At 51.7% G+C, this 22,642-nt stretch overlaps 1 protein-coding gene across 1 annotated transcript in view; it reads right to left on the bottom strand.

The window, feature by feature from the left end:
• LOC309543992 (peroxisomal ATPase PEX6-like) overlaps window positions 1–22,642 on the bottom strand; it is a gene marked incomplete at both ends in the record, with an annotated part of 71,066 nt that overhangs the window by 21,709 nt on the left and 26,715 nt on the right. The window contains 4 exons of the mRNA XM_082276394.1: window positions 7,722–7,924; window positions 8,121–8,232; window positions 12,451–12,587; window positions 12,664–12,766. Coding sequence (XP_082132520.1) covers window positions 7,722–7,924; window positions 8,121–8,232; window positions 12,451–12,587; window positions 12,664–12,766 — 555 coding nt within the window. The remainder of the gene's footprint in view (window positions 1–7,721; window positions 7,925–8,120; window positions 8,233–12,450; window positions 12,588–12,663; window positions 12,767–22,642) is intronic.

Below are 22,642 nucleotides of genomic sequence, written 5' to 3'. Positions count from 1 at the left end.
CAGACAGTGCGAGCTCAGGAGAGTGCAGTCTCTGCAGACAGTGCGAGCTCAGGAGAGTGCAGTCCCTGCAGACAGTGCGAGCTCAGGAGAGGGCAGTCTCTGCAGACAGTGCGAGCTCAGGAGAGTGCAGTCTCTGCAGACAGTGCGAGCTCAGGAGAAGGCAGTCTCTGCAGACAGTGCGAGCTCAGGAGAGGGCAGTCTCTGCAGACAGTGTGAGCTCAGGAGAGAGCAGTCTCTGCAGACAGTGCGAGCTCAGGAGAGGGCAGTCTCTGCAGACAGTGCGAGCTCAGGAGAGAGCAGTCTCTGCAGACAGTGTGAGCTCAGGAGAGAGCAGTCTCTGCAGACAATGCGAGCTCAGGAGAGGGCAGTCTCTGCAGACAGTGCGAGCTCAGGAGAGAGCAGTCTCTGCAGACAGTACGAGCTCAGGTGAGGGCAGTCTCTGCAGACAGTGCGAGCTCAGGAGAGTGCAGTCTCTGCAGACAGTGCGAGCTCAGGAGAGGGCAGTCTCTGCAGACAGTACGAGCTCAGGAGAGGGCAGTCTCTGCAGACAGTGCGAGCTCAGGAGAGTGCAGTCTCTGCAGACAGTGTGAGCTCAGGAGAGTGCAGTCTCTGCAGACAGTGCGAGCTCAGGTGAGGGCAGTCTCTGCAGACAGTACGAGCTCAGGAGAGAGCAGTCTCTGCAGACAGTGCGAGCTCAGGAGAGGGCAGTCTCTGCAGACAGTGCGAGCTCAGGAGAGGGCAGTCTCTGCAGACAGTGCGAGCTCAGGAGAGGGCAGTCTCTGCAGACAGTGCGAGCTCAGGAGAGGGCAGTCTCTGCAGACAGTGCGAGCTCAGGAGAGGGCAGTCTCTGCAGACAGTGCGAACTCAGGAGAGAGCAGTCTCTGCAGACAGTGCAAGCTCAGGAGAGGGCAGTCTCTGCAGACAGTGCGAGCTCAGGAGAGGGCAGTCTCTGCAGACAGTGCGAACTCAGGAGAGAGCAGTCTCTGCAGACAGTGCGAGCTCAGGAGAAGGCAGTCTCTGCAGACAGTGCGAGCTCAGGAGAGGGCAGTCTCTGCAGACAGTACGAGCTCAGGAGAGGGCAGTCTCTGCAGACAGTGCGAGCTCAGGAGAGTGCAGTCTCTGCAGACAGTGCGAGCTCAGGAGAGTGCAGTCTCTGCAGACAGTGCGAGCTCAGGAGAGGGCAGTCTCTGCAGACAGTGCGAGCTCAGGAGAGTGCAGTCTCTGCAGACAGTGCGAGCTCAGGAGAGGGCAGTCTCTGCAGACAGTGCGAGCTCAGGAGCGTGCAGTCTCTGCAGACAGTGCGAGCTCAGGAGAGTGCAGTCTCTGCAGACAGTGCGAGCTCAGGAGAGAGCAGTCTCTGCAGACAGTGCGAGCTCAGGAGAGAGCAGTCTCTGCAGACAGTGCGAGCTCAGGAGAGTGCAGTCTCTGCAGACAGTGCGAGCTCAGGAGAGTGCAGTCTCTGCAGACAGTGCGAGCTCAGGAGAGAGCAGTCTCTGCAGACAGTGCGAGCTCAGGAGAGTGCAGTCTCTGCAGACAGTGCGAGCTCAGGAGAGTGCAGTCTCTGCAGACAGTGCGAGCTCAGGAGAGTGCAGTCTCTGCAGACAGTGCGAGCTCAGAAGGCAGTCTCTGCAGACAGTGCGAGCTCAGGAGAGTGCAGTCTCTGCAGACAGTGCGAGCTCAGGAGAGAGCAGTCTCTGCAGACAGTGCGATCTCAGGAGAGTGCAGTCTCTGCAGACAGTGCGAGCTCAGGAGAGAGCAGTCTCTGCAGACAGTGCGAGCTCAGGAGAGTGCAGTCTCTGCAGACAGTGCGAGCTCAGGAGAGTGCAGTCTCTGCAGACAGTGCGAGCTCAGGAGAGTGCAGTCTCTGCAGACAGTGCGAGCTCAGGAGAGGGCAGTCTCTGCAGACAGTGCGAGCTCAGGAGAAGGCAGTCTCTGCAGACAGTGCGAGCTCAGGAGAGTGCAGTCTCTGCAGACAGTGCGAGCTCAGTAGAGTGCAGTCTCTGCAGACAGTGCGAACTCAGGAGAAGGCAGTCCCTGCAGACAGTGCGAGCTCAGGAGAGAGCAGTCTCTGCAGACAGTGTGAGCTCAGGAGAGGGCAGTCTCTGCAGACAGTGCGAGCTCAGGAGAGAGCAGTCTCTGCAGACAGTGCGAGCTCAGGAGAGTGCAGTCTCTGCAGACAGTGCGAGCTCAGGAGAGTGCAGTCTCTGCAAACAGTGCGAGCTCAGGAGAGTGCAGTCTCTGCAGACAGTGCGAGCTCAGGAGAGTGCAGTCTCTGCAGACAGTGCGAGCTCAGGAGAGTGCAGTCTCTGCAAACAGTGCGAGCTCAGGAGAGGGCAGTCTCTGCAGACAGTGCGAGCTCAGGAGAGGGCAGTCTCTGCAGACAGTGCGAGCTCAGGAGAGGGCAGTCCATGCAGACAGTGCGAGCTCAGGAGAGAGCAGTCTCTGCAGACAGTGTGAGCTCAGGAGAGGGCAGTCTCTGCAGACAGTGCGAGCTCAGGAGAGGGCAGTCTCTGCAGACAGTGCGAGCTCAGGAGAGTGCAGTCTCTGCAGACAGTGCGAGCTCAGGAGTGTGCAGTCTCTGCAGACAGTGCGAGCTCAGGAGAGTGCAGTCTCTGCAGACAGTGAAAGCTCAGGAGAGAGCAGTCTCTGCAGACAGTGTGAGCTCAGGAGAGTGCAGTCTCTGCAGACAGTGTGAGCTCAGGAGAGGGCAGTCTCTGCAGACAGTGCGAGCTCAGGAGAGTGCAGTCTCTGCAGACAGTGCGAGCTCAGGAAAGAGCAGTCTCTGCAGACAGTGCGAGCTCAGGAGAGTGCAGTCTCTGCAGACAGTGCGAGCTCAGGAGAGTGCAGTCTCTGCAGACAGTGCGAGCTCAGGAGAGTGCAGTCTCTGCAGACAGTGCGAGCTCAGGAGAGGGCAGTCTCTGCAGACAGTGCGAGCTCAGGAGAGTGCAGTCTCTGCAGACAGTGCGAGCTCAGGAGAGTGCAGTCCCTGCAGACAGTGCGAGCTCAGGAGAGGGCAGTCTCTGCAGACAGTGCGAGCTCAGGAGAGTGCAGTCTCTGCAGACAGTGCGAGCTCAGGAGAGTGCAGTCTCTGCAGACAGTGCGAGCTCAGGAGAGTGCAGTCTCTGCAGACAGTGCGAGCTCAGGAGAGGGCAGTCTCTGCAGACAGTGCGAGCTCAGGAGAGTGCAGTCCCTGCAGACAGTGCGAGCTCAGGAGAGGGCAGTCTCTGCAGACAGTGCGAGCTCAGGAGAGTGCAGTCTCTGCAGACAGTGCGAGCTCAGGAGAGTGCAGTCTCTGCAGACAGTGCGAGCTCAGGAGAGGGCAGTCTCTGCAGACAGTGCGAGCTCAGGAGAGTGCAGTTTCTGCTGACAGTGCGAGCTCAGGAGAGTGCAGTCTCTGCAGACAGTGCGAGCTCAGGAGAGTGCAGTCTCTGCAGACAGTGCGAGCTCAGGAGAGTGCAGTCTCTGCAGACAGTGCGAGCTCAGGAGAAGGCTGTCTCTGCAGACAGTGCGAGCTCAGGAGAGGGCAGTCTCTGCAGACAGTGCGAGCTCAGGAGAGAGCAGTCTCTGCAGACAATGCGAGCTCAGGAGAGGGCAGTCTCTGCAGACAGTGCGAGCTCAGGAGAGTGCAGTCTCTGCAGACAGTGCGAGCTCAGGAGAGAGCAGTCTCTGCAGACAGTGCGAGCTCAGGAGAGAGCAGTCTCTGCAGACAGTGCGAGCTCAGGAGAGTGCAGTCTCTGCAGACAGTGCGAGCTCAGGAAAGAGCAGTCTCTGCAGACAGTGCGAGCTCAGGAGAGTGCAGTCTCTGCAGACAGTGCGAGCTCAGGAGAGTGCAGTCTCTGCAGACAGTGCGAGCTCAGGAGAGGGCAGTCTCTGCAGACAGTGCGAGCTCAGGAGATTGCAGTCTCTGCAGACAGTGCGAGCTCAGGAGAGAGCAGTCTCTGCAGACAGTGCGAGCTCAGGAGAGTGCAGTCTCTGCAGACAGTGCGAGCTCAGGAAAGAGCAGTCTCTGCAGACAGTGCGAGCTCAGGAGAGGGCAGTCTCTGCAGACAGTGCGAGCTCAGGAGAGTGCAGTCTCTGCAGACAGTGCGAGCTCAGGAGAGGGCAGTCTCTGCAGACAGTGCGAGCTCAGGAGATTGCAGTCTCTGCAGACAGTGCGAGCTCAGGAGAGGGCAGTCTCTGCAGACAGTGCGAGCTCAGGAGAGTGCAGTCCCTGCAGACAGTGCGAGCTCAGGAGAGGGCAGTCTCTGCAGACAGTGCGAGCTCAGGAGAGTGCAGTCTCTGCAGACAGTGTGAGCTCAGAAGGCAGTCTCTGCAGACAGTGCGAGCTCAGGAGAGTGCAGTCTCTGCAGACAGTGCGAGCTCAGGAGAGGGCAGTCTCTGCAGACAGTGCGAGCTCAGGAGAGTGCAGTCTCTGCAGACAGTGCGAGCTCAGGAGAGAGCAGTCTCTGCAGACAGTGCGAGCTCAGGAGCGTGCAGTCTCTGCAGACAGTGCGAGCTCAGGAGAGTGCAGTCTCTGCAGACAGTGCGAGCTCAGGAGAGTGCAGTCCCTGCAGACAGTGCGAGCTCAGGAGAGGGCAGTCTCTGCAGACAGTGCGAGCTCAGGAGAGTGCAGTCTCTGCAGACAGTGCGAGCTCAGGAGAAGGCAGTCTCTGCAGACAGTGCGAGCTCAGGAGAGGGCAGTCTCTGCAGACAGTGTGAGCTCAGGAGAGAGCAGTCTCTGCAGACAGTGCGAGCTCAGGAGAGGGCAGTCTCTGCAGACAGTGCGAGCTCAGGAGAGAGCAGTCTCTGCAGACAGTGTGAGCTCAGGAGAGAGCAGTCTCTGCAGACAATGCGAGCTCAGGAGAGGGCAGTCTCTGCAGACAGTGCGAGCTCAGGAGAGAGCAGTCTCTGCAGACAGTACGAGCTCAGGTGAGGGCAGTCTCTGCAGACAGTGCGAGCTCAGGAGAGTGCAGTCTCTGCAGACAGTACGAGCTCAGGAGAGAGCAGTCTCTGCAGACAGTGCGAGCTCAGGAGAGGGCAGTCTCTGCAGACAGTGCGAGCTCAGGAGAGGGCAGTCTCTGCAGACAGTGCGAGCTCAGGAGAGGGCAGTCTCTGCAGACAGTGCGAACTCAGGAGAGAGCAGTCTCTGCAGACAGTGCAAGCTCAGGAGAGGGCAGTCTCTGCAGACAGTGCGAGCTCAGGAGAGGGCAGTCTCTGCAGACAGTGCGAGCTCAGGAGAGGGCAGTCTCTGCAGACAGTGCGAGCTCAGGAGAGTGCAGTCTCTGCAGACAGTGCGAGCTCAGGAGAGGGCAGTCTCTGCAGACAGTGCGAGCTCAGGAGCGTGCAGTCTCTGCAGACAGTGCGAGCTCAGGAGAGTGCAGTCTCTGCAGACAGTGCGAGCTCAGGAGAGAGCAGTCTCTGCAGACAGTGCGAGCTCAGGAGAGAGCAGTCTCTGCAGACAGTGCGAGCTCAGGAGAGTGCAGTCTCTGCAGACAGTGCGAGCTCAGGAGAGTGCAGTCTCTGCAGACAGTGCGAGCTCAGGAGAAGGCAGTCTCTGCAGACAGTGCGAGCTCAGGAGAGGGCAGTCTCTGCAGACAGTGCGAGCTCAGGAGAGGGCAGTCTCTGCAGACAGTGCGAGCTCAGGAGAGTGCAGTCTCTGCAGACAGTGCGAGCTCAGGAGAGGGCAGTCTCTGCAGACAGTGCGAGCTCAGGAGCGTGCAGTCTCTGCAGACAGTGCGAGCTCAGGAGAGTGCAGTCTCTGCAGACAGTGCGAGCTCAGGAGAGAGCAGTCTCTGCAGACAGTGCGAGCTCAGGAGAGTGCAGTCTCTGCAGACAGTGCGAGCTCAGGAGAGGGCAGTCTCTGCAGACAGTGCGAGCTCAGGAGCGTGCAGTCTCTGCAGACAGTGCGAGCTCAGGAGAGTGCAGTCTCTGCAGACAGTGCGAGCTCAGGAGAGAGCAGTCTCTGCAGACAGTGCGAGCTCAGGAGAGAGCAGTCTCTGCAGACAGTGCGAGCTCAGGAGCGTGCAGTCTCTGCAGACAGTGCGAGCTCAGGAGAGTGCAGTCTCTGCAGACAGTGCGAGCTCAGGAGAGAGCAGTCTCTGCAGACAGTGCGAGCTCAGGAGAGAGCAGTCTCTGCAGACAGTGCGAGCTCAGGAGCGTGCAGTCTCTGCAGACAGTGCGAGCTCAGGAGAGTGCAGTCTCTGCAGACAGTGCGAGCTCAGAAGGCAGTCTCTGCAGACAGTGCGAGCTCAGGAGAGTGCAGTCTCTGCAGACAGTGCGAGCTCAGGAGAGAGCAGTCTCTGCAGACAGTGCGATCTCAGGAGAGTGCAGTCTCTGCAGACAGTGCGAGCTCAGGAGAGAGCAGTCTCTGCAGACAGTGCGAGCTCAGGAGAGTGCAGTCCCTGCAGACAGTGCGAGCTCAGGAGAGAGCAGTCTCTGCAGACAGTGCGAGCTCAGGAGAGTGCAGTCTCTGCAGACAGTGCGAGCTCAGGAGAGTGCAGTCTCTGCAGACAGTGCGAGCTCAGGAGAGGGCAGTCTCTGCAGACAGTGCGAGCTCAGGAGAGTGCAGTCTCTGCAGACAGTGCGAGCTCAGGAGAGTGCAGTCTCTGCAGACAGTGCGAGCTCAGGAGAGTGCAGTCTCTGCAGACAGTGCGAGCTCAGGAGAGAGCAGTCTCTGCAGACAGTGCGAGCTCAGGAGAGGGCAGTCTCTGCAGACAGTGCGAGCTCAGGAGAAGGCAGTCTCTGCAGACAGTGCGAGCTCAGGAGAGTGCAGTCTCTGCAGACAGTGCGAGCTCAGTAGAGTGCAGTCTCTGCAGACAGTGCGAACTCAGGAGAAGGCAGTCCCTGCAGACAGTGCGAGCTCAGTAGAGTGCAGTCTCTGCAGACAGTGCGAACTCAGGAGAGTGCAGTCTCTGCAGACAGTGCGAGCTCAGGAGAGAGCAGTCTCTGCAGACAGTGCGAGCTCAGGAGAGTGCAGTCTCTGCAGACAGTGCGAGCTCAGGAGAGTGCAGTCTCTGCAGACAGTGCGAGCTCAGGAGAAGGCAGTCTCTGCAGACAGTGCGAGCTCAGGAGAGTGCAGTCTCTGCAGACAGTGCGAGCTCAGGAGAGAGCAGTCCCTGCAGACAGTGCGAGCTCAGTAGAGTGCAGTCTCTGCAGACACAGATGAAAGGGAGGGAACACTATAGATACAGAGGAGCCGGTGTTCCGTGAGAAAAACCTACCCTCGTCACTTCCGTTTGCACGGCACTGTTGTAACGCGGCGTGTACATTAAAACAGCTGTGCTGTAATACGAGTCATCTCCGCTCCTGTCCCGGTCACTTCCCTCATCTCGGATAGTAAATATAAAAGCGGCAGCGGGTGTATGAGAACATAAATCACGGAGCCGCCAGCCGCTTTTATATTTACTAATCGAGATGAGGGAAGTCACAGGGAAAGGAGCGGAGATGACTTATATTGCAGCCGACATGTTTTAATGTAAGCGCGGCGTGGGTAGTTTTTTTCCACGGATCAGTCATAATATCCTACTAGTGCGCATGCGCACTACTCAGCTCCTCAGCTTTTACATTAGGTTGCCGGGGCTGTGAGCATGCGCACTGCTGCGCTGCTCAGCTGTTCCTGGCCGGAAGTGACGAGGGTAGGTAATTCTCACGTTACACCGGCACTCTCCGCACATTCAGGAAGGCCATGTACTGTTTTATGCTGCATATAACAAATTCTACATCAGAGGAGAGAATCTTGACACCTGAATGTGGAGTCCAGCAGGAGGCTGCACAGAGCAGAGGTGACCCGGGTATCCTCTCCAGAACCGTCTCTCTCTCTTCCTAGGACATCCACATGGCAGAGGAGTAGAACGCAGGGACGGCAATCACTAGCATTGGAGAAGAGAGTGCGAAGACGAGTCACCATTCCGGCACTGCTCTCCCTGCACAGCCTGCCACACTCAACCTGCAAGACACAAATCAAACCAGACAGATCTCTGAACAAAGCACATCCCCCACACCGATGACATCATTTCATAATTAAAACTTTATTGAGCCACAGACAGCATAGAGCATGTCCCCTCATAGATCTCCCCAGACACAAAACTCACAAAGCCGAGGTTCACAGACTATTCACTTACAGATACCCAGCTAACACTTACCTGGAAGAGATGTAAATGAAGGCGACTGCATGTGGCTCTCACCACCATCGCTTTCCCACTGCCTGCGGGACCAGACAGGAGGATCCGACCTCCGGCTCCAAGAACATGGCCGCTGTATGGACAACACAACCATCAGAAAATACAGAGACTTAAGGTGGGGGACATGGGGAACAGAACCTGTCTGAAACCGCCGAGAACATTGCTATCCTGAGAAACACAACTGATAGAGGAGGAGAGAAGCCGACTATTTACACCAACAATGTGACCCCTGTGAGAGGAAGACATATAAGGGGTATACGGTGTGATAGGAAGACATGTATAGGGGGGGGGTGTATGATATAATACAGAAGACATGTATAGGGGGGGGGGTGTATGATATAATACAGAAGACATGTATAGGGGGGGGGGGGTGTATGATATAATACAGAAGACATGTATAGGGGGGGGGGGTATGATATAATACAGAAGACATGTATAGGGGGGGGGGGGGTGTATGATATAATACAGAAGACATGTATAGGGGGGGGTGTATGATATAATACAGAAGACATATATAGGGGGGGGGGTGTATGATATAATACAGAAGACATGTATAGGGGGGGGGTGTATGATATAATACAGAAGACATGTATAGGGGGGGGGTGTATGATATAATACAGAAGACATGTATAGGGGGGGTGTGTATGATATAATACAGAAGACATGTATAGGGGGGGTGTATGATATAATACAGAAGACATGTATAGGGGGGGGGTGTATGATATAATACAGAAGACATGTATAGGGGGGGGGGTGTATGATATAATACAGAAGACATGTATAGGGGGGGGGGTGTATGATATAATACAGAAGACATGTATAGGGGGGGGGTGTATGATATAATACAGAAGACATGTATAGGGGGGGGGGTATGATATAATACAGAAGACATGTATAGGGGGGGGGTGTATGATATAATACAGAAGACATGTATAGGGGGGGGGGTGTATGATATAATACAGAAGACATGTATAGGGGGGGGGGGTGTATGATATAATACAGAAGACATGTATAGGGGGGGGGGTGTATGATATAATACAGAAGACATGTATGGGGGGGGGTGTATGATATAATACAGAAGACATGTATAGGGGGGGGGGTGTATGATATAATACAGAAGACATGTATAGGGGGGGGGTGTATGATATAATACAGAAGACATGTATAGGGGGGGGGGGGTGTATGATATAATACAGAAGACATGTATAGGGGGGGGGGTGTATGATATAATACAGAAGACATGTATAGGGGGGGGGTGTATGATATAATACAGAAGACATGTATAGGGGGGGGTGTGTATGATATAATACAGAAGACATGTATAGGGGGGGGGGGTGTATGATATAATACAGAAGACATGTATAGGGGGGGGGGGGTGTATGATATAATACAGAAGACATGTATAGGGGGGGGTGTGTATGATATAATACAGAAGACATGTATAGGGGGGGGTGTATGATATAATACAGAAGACATGTATAGGGGGGGGGTGTATGATATAATACAGAAGACATGTATAGGGGGGGGTGTGTATGATATAATACAGAAGACATGTATAGGGGGGGGGGTGTATGATATAATACAGAAGACATTATAGGGGGGGGGTGTATGATATAATACAGAAGACATGTATAGGGGGGGGGTGTATGATATAATACAGAAGACATGTATAGGGGGGGTGTGTATGATATAATACAGAAGACATGTATAGGGGGGGGGGTGTATGATATAATACAGAAGACATGTATAGGGGGGGGGGTGTGTATGATATAATACAGAAGACATGTATAGGGGGGGGTGTATGATATAATACAGAAGACATGTATAGGGGGGGGGTGTATGATATAATACAGAAGACATGTATAGGGGGGGGGGGTGTATGATATAATACAGAAGACATGTATAGGGGGGGGGGTGTATGATATAATACAGAAGACATGTATAGGGGGGGGTGTATGATATAATACAGAAGACATGTATAGGGGGGGGGTGTATGATATAATACAGAAGACATGTATAGGGGGGGGGGTGTATGATATAATACAGAAGACATGTATAGGGGGGGGTGTATGATATAATACAGAAGACATGTATAGGGGGGGGTGTATGATATAATACAGAAGACATGTATAGGGGGGGGTGTATGATATAATACAGAAGACATGTATAGGGGGGGGGTGTATGATATAATACAGAAGACATGTATGGGGGGGGGGGTGTATGATATAATACAGAAGACATGTATAGGGGGGGGGTGTATGATATAATACAGAAGACATGTATAGGGGGGGGGGGTGTATGATATAATACAGAAGACATGTATAGGGGGGGGGGTGTATGATATAATACAGAAGACATGTATAGGGGGGGGGGGTGTATGATATAATACAGAAGACATGTATAGGGGGGGGTGTATGATATAATACAGAAGACATGTATAGGGGGGGGGGTGTATGATATAATACAGAAGACATGTATGGGGGGGGGGGTGTATGATATAATACAGAAGACATGTATAGGGGGGGGTGTATGATATAATACAGAAGACATGTATAGGGGGGGGGGTGTATGATATAATACAGAAGACATGTATAGGGGGGGGGTGTATGATATAATACAGAAGACATGTATAGGGGGGGGGTGTATGATATAATACAGAAGACATGTATAGGGGGGGGGGTATGATATAATACAGAAGACATGTATAGGGGGGGGTGTATGATATAATACAGAAGACATGTATGGGGGGGGGGTGTATGATATAATACAGAAGACATGTATAGGGGGGGGGGTGTATGATATAATACAGAAGACATGTATAGGGGGGGGTGTATGATATAATACAGAAGACATGTATAGGGGGGGGGTGTATGATATAATACAGAAGACATGTATAGGGGGGGGTGTATGATATAATACAGAAGACATGTATAGGGGGGGGGGTGTATGATATAATACAGAAGACATGTATAGGGGGGGGGGTGTATGATATAATACAGAAGACATGTATAGGGGGGGGTGTGTATGATATAATACAGAAGACATGTATAGGGGGGTGTGTATGATATAATACAGAAGACATGTATAGGGGGGGTGTATGATATAATACAGAAGACATGTATAGGGGGGGGGGGGGTGTATGATATAATACAGAAGACATGTATAGGGGGGGGGTGTATGATATAATACAGAAGACATGTATGGGGGGGGGGTGTATGATATAATACAGAAGACATGTATAGGGGGGGGGGTGTATGATATAATACAGAAGACATGTATAGGGGGGGGGGTGTATGATATAATACAGAAGACATATATAGGGGGGGGGGTGTATGATATAATACAGAAGACATGTATAGGGGGGGGGTGTATGATATAATACAGAAGACATGTATAGGGGGGGGGGTGTATGATATAATACAGAAGACATGTATAGGGGGGGGGGGGTGTATGATATAATACAGAAGACATGTATAGGGGGGGGGGTGTATGATATAATACAGAAGACATGTATAGGGGGGGGGGTGTATGATATAATACAGAAGACATGTATAGGGGGGGGGTGTATGATATAATACAGAAGACATGTATAGGGGGGGGGTGTATGATATAATACAGAAGACATGTATAGGGGGGGGGTGTATGATATAATACAGAAGACATGTATAGGGGGGGGGGGGTGTATGATATAATACAGAAGACATGTATAGGGGGGGGGGTGTATGATATAATACAGAAGACATGTATAGGGGGGGGGGGTGTATGATATAATACAGAAGACATGTATAGGGGGGGGGGTGTATGATATAATACAGAAGACATGTATAGGGGGGGGGGTGTATGATATAATACAGAAGACATGTATAGGGGGGGGGTGTATGATATAATACAGAAGACATGTATAGGGGGGGGGGTGTATGATATAATACAGAAGACATGTATAGGGGGGGGGGGGTGTATGATATAATACAGAAGACATGTATAGGGGGGGGGGGGTGTATGATATAATACAGAAGACATGTATAGGGGGGGGGGGGTGTATGATATAATACAGAAGACATGTATAGGGGGGGGGTGTATGATATAATACAGAAGACATGTATAGGGGGGGGGGTGTATGATATAATACAGAAGACATGTATAGGGGGGGGGGTGTATGATATAATACAGAAGACATGTATGGGGGGGGGGGTGTATGATATAATACAGAAGACATGTATAGGGGGGGGGGTGTATGATATAATATATACAGGACACGGGTATAATGCACGGCCTCACATGGAGATCTCACCTGTTTTGTAGATGAGGTTGGAGCAATCGGCACATATCATCAACCACATGTGAGAGACCCGCCGGGAACAAACTGCTCCAGAAGACATGACCGTCCCGGGAGGGGAAGGAAGGCACATAGCTATGGGTCACTCCCACCTGGAAGAAGACAGGGAAGGGGTTGGAAGGTGTTGGGGGAGATTTCTGCATCTATAGATCCCGTCTGTGTACACACCTGATAGAGCGTGGTGTGATTGGTGTCAGCGAGATATCCAACATTCTGGCCCGCTCCGTTCTGTCCTTCTATTCTGCAGACTTTGAAGTACAGGTCAGGACACCTGCAGAGGAAAAGGTTGGAGTTATCGCATGGATACACGGTCATGTGAATGTCATATTATTATGCAGAATATAATGCGGACCATGGCGGGAGGAAGACAGGTTTTCTGTAGGTCCCTTTTCCTGGACACGGGCAAAGTCTTAGGTGATTGGGTTATATGCTGCCATCTTCAGATGAATGGAAACGGGCAAAGAAAGAACCCCATAACCCCTCCCATTCTTTGCAATCCTCAGTATTTTAGGAGGCAATGCAAGGAAAACGCAGACAGAGGGAAAGTTCCGGACTGTACACCAAGAAAGCTATTTTACATATAAACCATAAATCCTGATACCTAATTGTACAGTAAAGCGGAATCTTTGAGGACTGGGTGGACAACACAGCAGACAAATGCCAGCAGGCCCACATACTAAAGGGTCAAGGACACCTAACCTAGAGAGCAGCCTGGATCAATAGAAGAGGCCCCAATATTTACCTGGTGCAAACATGTGAACTTAAGACCAGGTAGTGGTGTCAGGACCTGGACCTGGCAATGACTCTACTTGCTGAGCCACCTGGAATGCTGGACAGCTCCCTGGACAAATCCTTGAATCATCCTGCTGTGAACCTTGAACCCTTTGCTCCTCCCATGAACTTCCTGATTTAAGCCATGTCTCTGCACTTCCTGGTTGCCAGAATATTGTGCCTTCACCAGCCAATATCTCACTTGTCTCTCCTACTGCCGTCCGTATCTTCACTATGATCCGTTATCTACATTAGTCTTGTTACTCGACTTCGCTTCTGCTGAATCCCAACCTGCAGGGCCGGCCTTTGTGGTGTGCGAGCTGAGCGGCCGCACGGGGCGCCATGGGCAACAGGGGCGCCGTGCAGCCATCACAGCTCGCAGACTGTGAGTCACATCAGTGAAGTCCGAACGAGTCACACCAGCAGGCGCTGCCAGGTCCCCCTGCCCTGGGACTGGGTGAAGAGCATCACATCAGCACCTGAAAAAAAAAATGGCTGCTGCTGGCCCCCCGAAAGGCACACTGCGCAGGCGCCGCTGCTCGGGAAAACCCGAACAAGCTCGGCTAATCTCAGGCAGACGGCTCATGCGCAGTGGCGTCTAAGCGCCGGGAGGCGCCATTTTTAAATGCAAAGCCACCATCCACAGAATGGTAAGTGTCACTGAGCCCTGTGCTGTCACTGTGTATCTACTTTTTAAGAGAAATGAGGCTAAATACTTTTTATTTTTTGACAATGAAGGGGAGGATATAAGGGACTTAACATAAGGAAAAAAAAAAAAAGAAGTAAAATACAATAAAATAATACATAAAAATAATGTTTACTACATAATTGCATTGGTAATGGCAGTTACATGTATGTAATGTAATGTAATGTATGTATGTATGTATGTATGTATGTATGTATGTATGTAATGTAATGTATTGTATACATGTATGTAATGTAATATATGTATGCATGTTATGTATGTAATGTAATATATGCATGTATGTAATGTAATGTAATGTATGTATGTATGTAATGTAATATATGCATGTATGTAATGTAATATATGCATGTATGTAATGTAATGTAATGTATGTATGTATGTAATGTAATATATGCATGTATGTAATGTAATGTATGTATGTATGGTGTAGATAGATCCACCACAGGATTAGCTCACACAGGGCGCCTGAACACCTAAGGCTGGCCCTGCCAACCTGCAACTACTCGTTACCGACCTTGGCTATTCCTTGACTACGCTTCTGATCCCTACCTGCTATATCTGCTATTGGACCCTGGCTTGCTCGCCTCCTGGTGGGACGATCCTGAGGACCGCGACCTGGTACTAACACGCAGTGAAATCCATCCCCACCATCAGGAGCTCTGGTGAACACCGGTTAGTACTTAGATTCCGCACCTCAGGTGAGTCTGTGTCATCTGCCTGGGTGACCTTCCTGTGTTCCTATCCTGTGGGTTCCTGTGTGAGCTTCCACTGCTATACCTACTGGTCTTCGATCCTGACCCCCGATCAGGACACAATATTCTGGCCCAAACATGGAAGCTGCTATAGCAAGCATCGTGACTACCCTGAGGCAGCAAATTGCTGCGCTGCAAGAATTTGGTGCTACCTGCCAAGGAAGAGTTACTAAACTAGAAGGTGTAGTGGAAAGGCTACAGGAGGAGGTTCGTATTCTGCAGAGACAACTACTGGATCGAGGTGATACCAGCACACATATGCCTCAGCCTCTACCATCCAAGTTTAACGGAGACCACCATCATTACAGAGGTTTCCTAAATCAGTGTCCTTTATATTTCCAAACGCACCCTGCTGCAATTCCTTCTGAGAAAAGGAAGGTAACCTCTATTCTTCAACTACTGACTGGAGAAGCTCTAGCTTGGGCCTCCCTATATATTGAACAGGACAGCGCCACATTAACCACTTAAGCAGTGGTGGGATTCAAAACTTTTAGTAACCAGTTCCGACTTTCCCAGCAGAATGACCAGCGTGCCCCCTTTTAATGCAGAATGACCAGCGTGCCCCCCTTTTAATGCAGAATGACCAGCGTGCCCCCTTTTAATGCAGAATGACCAGCGTGTCCCCCTTTCAATGCACAGTGACCAGCGTGTCCCCCTTTCAATGCACAGTGACCAGCGTGCCCCCCTTATAATGCACAGTGACCAGCGTGCCCCCCTTTCAATGCACAGTGACCAGCGTGTCCCCCTTTCAATGCACAGTGACCAGCGTGCCCCCCTTATAATGCACAGTGACCAGCGTGCCCCCCTTTCAATGCACAGTGACCAGCGTGTCCCCCTTTCAATGCACAGTGACCAGCATGCCCCCCTTTCAATGCACAGTGACCAGCGTGGCCCCCTTTCAATGCACAGTGACCAGCGTGCCCCCCTTTCAATGCAGAGAGACCAGCGTGCCCCCCTTTCAATGCAGAGAGACCAGCGTGGCCCCCTTTCAATGCACAGTGACCAGCGTGCCCCCCTTTCAATGCAGAGAGACCAGCGTGCCCCCTTTTAATGCAGAATGACCAGCGTGCCCCCTTTCAATGCACAGTGACCAGCGTGCCCCCTTTCAATGCAGAGTGACCACAGCATTGCCCCCAATGATTGCAGAGTGCCACAGCACTGCCCCCAATGATTGCAGAGTGCCACAGCATTGCCCCCAATCATTGCAGAGCGCCACAGCATTGCCCCCAATAACTGCAGAGCGCCACAGCATTGCCCCCAATAATTGCAGAGCGCCACAGCATTGCCCCCAATAATTGCAGAGCGCCACAGCATTGCCCCCAATCATTGCAGAGCGCCACAGCATTGCCCCCAATCATTGCAGAGCGCCACAGCATTGCCCCCAATAATTGCAGAGGGCCACAGCATTGCCCCCAATAATTGCAGAGCACCACAGCATTGCCCCCAATCATTGCAGAGCGCCACAGCATTGCCCCCAATCATTGCAGAGCGCCACAGCATTGCCCCCAATAATTGCAGAGCGCCACAGCATTGCCCCCAATAATTGCAGAGCGCCACAGCATTGCCCCCAATCATTGCAGAGCGCCACAGCATTGCCCCCAATAATTGCAGAGCGCCACAGCATTGCCCCCAATCATTGCAGAGTGCCACAGCATTGCCCCCAATAATTGCAGAGCGCCACAGTATTGCCCCCAATAATTGCAGAGTGCCCACAGCATTGCCCCCAATCATTGCAGAGTGCCCACAGCATTGCCCCCAATCATTGCAGAGCGCCACAGCATTGCAGAGCGCCACAGCATTGCCCCCAATAATTGCAGAGCGCCACAGCATTGCCCCCAACGATTGCAGAGCGCCACAGCATTGCCCCCAATGATTGCAGAGCGCCACAGCATTGCCCCCAATGATTGCAGAGTGCCAGCGACCCCCCCCCCCCCCCACGAGACCCATGCACTTACCTCACGGATGGTCACGCAGCTTCTCTTCATTTCCCGGCTCCCCGCGTCTCCGAGTCCTCAGTCCTCCCGCTTCCTCGTCCAATGGCACGGGGTTTGCCTTTCGGCCAATCAGGAAGCGGGAGGACCCGCTCCCTGATTGGCCAGGAGGAGGATCCATGTGACACAGAGAATTTTCATTCGCTATTGTCACAGAATGGGCGGGTCGGGGCGCACTGCTCTGCTCCCTGGCCGTCACGCCTGCGGCTGCGCGGGACTTTCCCAATTGTACTGCGCGTCTAGGATCAGCCGGTTCTGCGAACTTGCAGAATGTTAGTAACCGGTCTTGTAGAACCGGTGCGAACCGGCTGAATCCCACCACTGCACTTAAGCCCCCGGAGGATTTGGCTGCTCAAAGACCAGGCCCTATTTTGCGATTCGGCACTTCGTGACTTTAACAGACAATTGCGCGGTCGTGCGACGCTGTACCCAAATGAAATTGACGTCCTTTTTTTCCCACAAACAGAGCTTTCTTTTGGTGCTATTTGATAACCTGTGCGATTTTTATTTTTTGCGCTATAAGCAAAAAAAAAACAGCGACAATTTTGAAAAAATAATACTTTTCACATTTTTTTTATATGAAATTCTCCAAAAAAATGCAAAAATCAAAATTTTTTAACATTTTAGGCCAATTTGTTTTCTGCTACATGTTTTTGGTAAAAAATAAAATCGCAATAAGCGTATTTTGATTGGTTTGCGCAAAAGTTATTGCGTTTACTTACAACGGGAAAGATTTATGTCATTTTTATTGTTTTTTTTTTTAACTAGTTATGGCGGCGATCTGCGATTTTTTATTTTTTTTTGCGGGACTGCGACTTTGCGGCGGACAGATCGGACCCCTGACTGACATTTTTGACACTTTTGGGGGTACCAGTGACATAACTACAGTAATCAGTGCTATACATATGCACTGTCACTGTAAAAATGACACTGTTAGGGAAGGGGTTAACTTTATTGGTGATCAAGGGGTCAAATGTGTCCCTAGGGGTGTGATTCTGTCAGGGGGCGTGGCTTGTTAGATCATCACAGAGACATACGATCCTATATCATCTAAGGGAGAATGACAGATGGTTGTGTTTACATCAGCCGTCTGTCTTTCTCCCTCTCCTGCGGGAGATTGCGAGATACTGTACCTGGACATCGGAGCCGCCAATCACACGCATGGGGATGGCAGGGAACGAGCGGGGGTGTGCCAACGGCGGCGTGCTAGCCCCCTACAGGCTCGTGGGAGAGCGACGTACCGGTACGTCACTTTGCCTGTAGGGGGCAGACTGCCGCAGTATATAGTCGTGCTGCAGTCGGCAAGTGGTTAAATAATCTGCAGACTTTTTTGAATCAGGTTTTTGATGATCCCAAACGCTGTGCTACTGCCGACAAAAGCTGCATAGTCTGAGGCAGGGAAGACGCTCTGTCGCTGAGTACACAGCAGAGTTCAGATGTTGGGTCGCAGATACTACTTGGAACCCTGCAGCGCAAAAGAGTCAGTTCTGCCGAGGGCTTTCTGAACAGGATGAGCTCCCCAGAGTTGAGACTCCTAATGATCGTGATGCCTTCATCCAATTATGTATCAGAATTGATCAGAGACTTCCAGAAAGGCGAAAGGAGAGGCTGGGAATGTTTGCAAGTAAGGGTGGCATGCGTTTCTCTGCTACTCCATTTGTTCAGCAGGATTTCAAAGTTGCTCTGGATTCAAGCACTGAGCCAATGCAGGTAGATACAAAGATCCATTTCCATACTGTGGAGATTCTGATCATTACACAATTACCTGTCCTAACAAAGTCAGAAGAACAATTGCGTCGGTTGATGTGATCACGCCTGAACAAAAACTCCATTAGCCAGTCCATCTCCCCATTGGTCCAGGAAGAAAATAGAGTAAATTCTTCACTACCTCATTTTGTCCTTCCGATTTAAACTCATCTCTGAGGGCATTGAGATTTCTCGCTCTGCTATGCAGGGGGAACTTTATGAACATAGACTTTGCCAAAAACAATAATATTCAGACAAGAAATAGATCTGCCCCTATTGATATGGAGACAGTGGATGGTTCACCCTTAACTTCAGGACCCGTTACCCATGAAACAGTCCCTCTGGTTCTCCAATTTAAGGGTTACCAATGTGAGACCATCAGTTTTCAGTGAATTACATCACCTAAATTTCCCGTCCTCTTGGGCATTCCTTGGTTCTCCACCCATAATCCATCAATCAATTGGGAAGCACGGGTTATAAATTTTACTCCCCCCCCCCCCCCCCCATTGCAAGAAATACTGTAGAGAGCCTTGTCAAACTAGTTCTCCACTGATGAAGGAGTCACAGTTGGATGTGGTTACCACACAGACTTTTCACAACCTGCCTCCACAATATCATGAGTTTCGGGAGGTCTGTGATAGGAAGAATGCCGACCAGTTACCTCATCGCCCGCATGATTGCCCCATTGAGCTGCTCCCAGGGGCAGAAATACCTCTTGGTCTACTATTCAATCTGTCAGAACCTGAATTAAAGGTGGCTTGACGAACATTTAGAGAAGGGGTTCAACATCTCCTGCTGGAGCAGCCCTGTTCTTTGTTGAAAAGAAAGACTCCACCTTGCGTCCATGCATTGATTACAGGCACATGAATACAATTAATAATAAAATACGTGTAGCGCTAACAAGAATTGAGTGCCATAATTAAATACTTATAAGAAAAAAATTCCGATAATTATACACCAAAGCATATGTGATAAAAACAAATGTAGTCCATTTACAGTGCATTGCGAAAGTATTCGGCCCCCTTGAACTTTTCGACCTTTTGCCACATTTCAGGCTTCAAACATAAAGATATAAAACTGTAATTTTTTTTGAAGAATCAACAACAAGTGGGACACAATCATGAAGTGGAACGAAATTTATTGGATATTTAAAACTTTTTTAACAAATAAAAACTAAAAAATTGGGCGTGCAAAATTATTCAGCCCCTTTACTTTCAGTGCAGCAAACTCTCTCCAGAAGTTCAGTGAGGATCTCTGAATGATCCAATGTTGACCTAAATGACTAATGATGATAAAAAGAATCCACCTGTGTGTAATCAAGTCTCCGTATAAATGCACCTGCACGGGGCGTGGCCTGACCGTGATGGTGTGAGGACGCATCTCGTGCGAGCTCCTGCTTCCCTGAGCCTGCCGCTTGACCTGTAGCGACCACCGATCATCTACTTACCTACTGGCGATGCCACCAAAGAAGCGACCGTCCTCCCAGCCCCCCGGAGGGCTCTCTGCACGCTCCACGGACCTCCGCGATCTCTTCTCAGCAACCCCTCGGAGCCGCCGCGAGGCGGCCAAGATGGCGGCGCCCCGATCCTCTCCGGCCTCCACGCTGCTCCCGGGACCACCTTCCTCCTCTGGAACACAGCTATCCCAGGTACAGGGGCACAGCCCCAACCCCTTCTTGCAGTATACTGCGGTGTCACCTCACTCCACAGACTCTGGAGACACGGAGGAGGACTGGGACTGGAAGGCCCACATTAAGGCCTTGCCGACCAGGACGGAGATTGTGCACCTGATCACCACTACGGTGGAGCAGTCGGTCACTCAGGCATTGGAGGGGCTGAGGGCGGACACTGAGGCTCTGGGACACAGGGTGGCTTCCCTGGAATCCGGCCAGGATGATATACTGCATTCCCTGTCCTCCTTTTAGGAGGCTGCTAGCACGCACGACACTGTCCTTAATACACTTATGGATCAGCTTGATGATTATGAGAACAGGGACAGACGCCAGAACATCCGCATTCGGGGGCTTCCTGAAGCCACCAGAGCTCCTGACCTGGTCCCCTCTGTTCAGGGTATTTTCCGCCAGATTTTGGGAAACAGAGCCCCTGATATCATTGACATTGACAGAGCGCACAGGGCCTTGCTTCCCCCACCAAAAGAGGGGGAGCCACCCCGGGATGTCATATGCAAACTTCATAAGTATGCTGTGAAAGAGGACATTATGAAGGCTGCACGGTCTATGGCTGTAATCGACTTTGATGGCGCACAACTTTCTCTGTTCCCCGACCTGTCTAGGCGGACACTTATGCAACGGCGCTCCCTGCGCCCCCTACTGGATACCTTACGCTCTCACCAGGTGGTGTATCGCTGGGGATTCCCCTTCCGTCTTACTGCCTCCAGGAATGGCAAGTCGGCCGTTCTCCGCACCAAGGATGACTTGCAATGCTTCTGTACTGCCCTGGATGTCCCCTTGACAGACTTTCCTGACTGGAGACTGCAGAGTGCTCTCCCCTTGCCGCAACGCCCTGAGCGGTGGCAGCAGGTCACCTCGCAAGGTGGGAAGCGTCGCAGAGGTTCGCGACGGGGCTCCGCCCGGGCCTCCCAGCACGACTGAACGTTGCTCACTCTCGCTAGAGACTTGCCGGACGGTGGGCTCTACTCAACTTCTGCTGCTATGGGGGGCTTGTCTGGGTCCCTCTATTGTTATGGTGGTATTTGCACTAGGTTGTTAAATATGCTTGACTTACATATTGATGAGTTCAGGGTGGGATTTTCCCCCCTGCGGACTGGGGCTGACCCGGGGCCCTCAGGGGCCGTGGGTCCCCCCCAGCCTGGCTACAGGTCATGTTCACTTCATTGTTGATGTTCAATGGCTCGGAGATGCATTGCTCCTCTCACTGGTGGTTCAGTCACTACCCCACAGTAGGTGGCCCCGTGGGTCTGGGTAATCCCGAGTCCTTGAGGGTTTTTTTTCTCCCTTCTTTTTTGGTTATGGTTAGTTGGAGCTGCCCCCTCTTTTTTGAGGTTGAGGGGGCGTGTCCCTTCGGGATGGCTCTCCATGCTGGGGATGGTTTTTGTCTCCTGCTCTCTCTTTTCTACTCATTGTTTCCACTGTCCTATTTTTTCTGTCTGTCTCCCCCCTGCCCTCTCCCCTCTTTTTCCCATTCCCTTCTCTCTTTTCCTTTTCTTGGGTGGTCTGGGGGGGGGGCCTGAGGCCCGCGGTGGAGGTGTGGAGCAATGCGTCTTGGAGTTCTTTTTGCTTCCCTTGCTGATCGGGGCGGGGCCTTTGATCGCATGTTGTTTACCGGTTCTTGCCGACTGCCCATCGCTGTCTTATGGCTGATGTATTGCGAGTGACCTCGTACAATGTACGGGGGCTTTGCTCTCCCAATAAGATCGGAGGGATGTGGCAGGAACTGCGTCACTTGCGCCCTGATGTGCTTTATTTACAAGAGACGCACTTCACTGCCTCCTCCACTCCCCGCTTACCTACCCAGATGTTTTCTCAGTGGTATCATAGTGTATCCCCAATTGCCAAAGCCAGGGGGGTTGCCATAGCCATCCACAAACAATGTCCCTTTGTACTCATGGACTCCCTAACGGATCCTGAGGGGCGCTTCCTATTTCTGAAGGGTACGATCCATGGCCACACGTACACTCTTGCTAATGTGTATGCGCCTAACTCTAGAACAGTCTCCTTTTTGTCCTCAACCCTTACCAAGCTCAAGGGGTTTTCGGGAGGGCATTGTTCTCTTAGGGGGGGATTTTAATGTGGTACTTGATCCCTCCCTGGACTCCTCCTCGGGATGCTCTCCTCTTTCTTTTCGAGCTCAGAAGCACCTTCGGAGGCAGTTCAGGGCCCTGCATTTGGTAGACTGCTGGCGGATCCTCAATCCCGGGGTTAGGGACTACAGTTACTACTCCAAAGTTCATGACATGTACTCCAGACTGGATTTGTTCATGGTGGATCAGTACCACCTGGACTCTGTCCTTGCCGCTTCGATTGGGTCCATTACCCTCTCTGATCACTCCCCGGTCTCCCTGACGATCACGCCCCCCGGTGCTCACCGTGTGACCCGGACGTGGCGCCTCAATGAAAACCTCCTGGATGACCCCTCCATTTTGGATCAGGTTACTGGAGAGGTGCGCTCCTATTTTGAGCTTAACTCTTCGCCTGATGTCTC

This window comes from Pelophylax lessonae, assembly GCF_965119305.1.
Source record: "Pelophylax lessonae genome assembly, contig: HAP1_SCAFFOLD_574, whole genome shotgun sequence".
NCBI lineage: Eukaryota > Metazoa > Chordata > Amphibia > Anura > Ranidae > Pelophylax > Pelophylax lessonae.
Note: the sequence above shows the minus strand (reverse complement) of the source record. Positions and strands in the feature narration are given on the sequence as shown.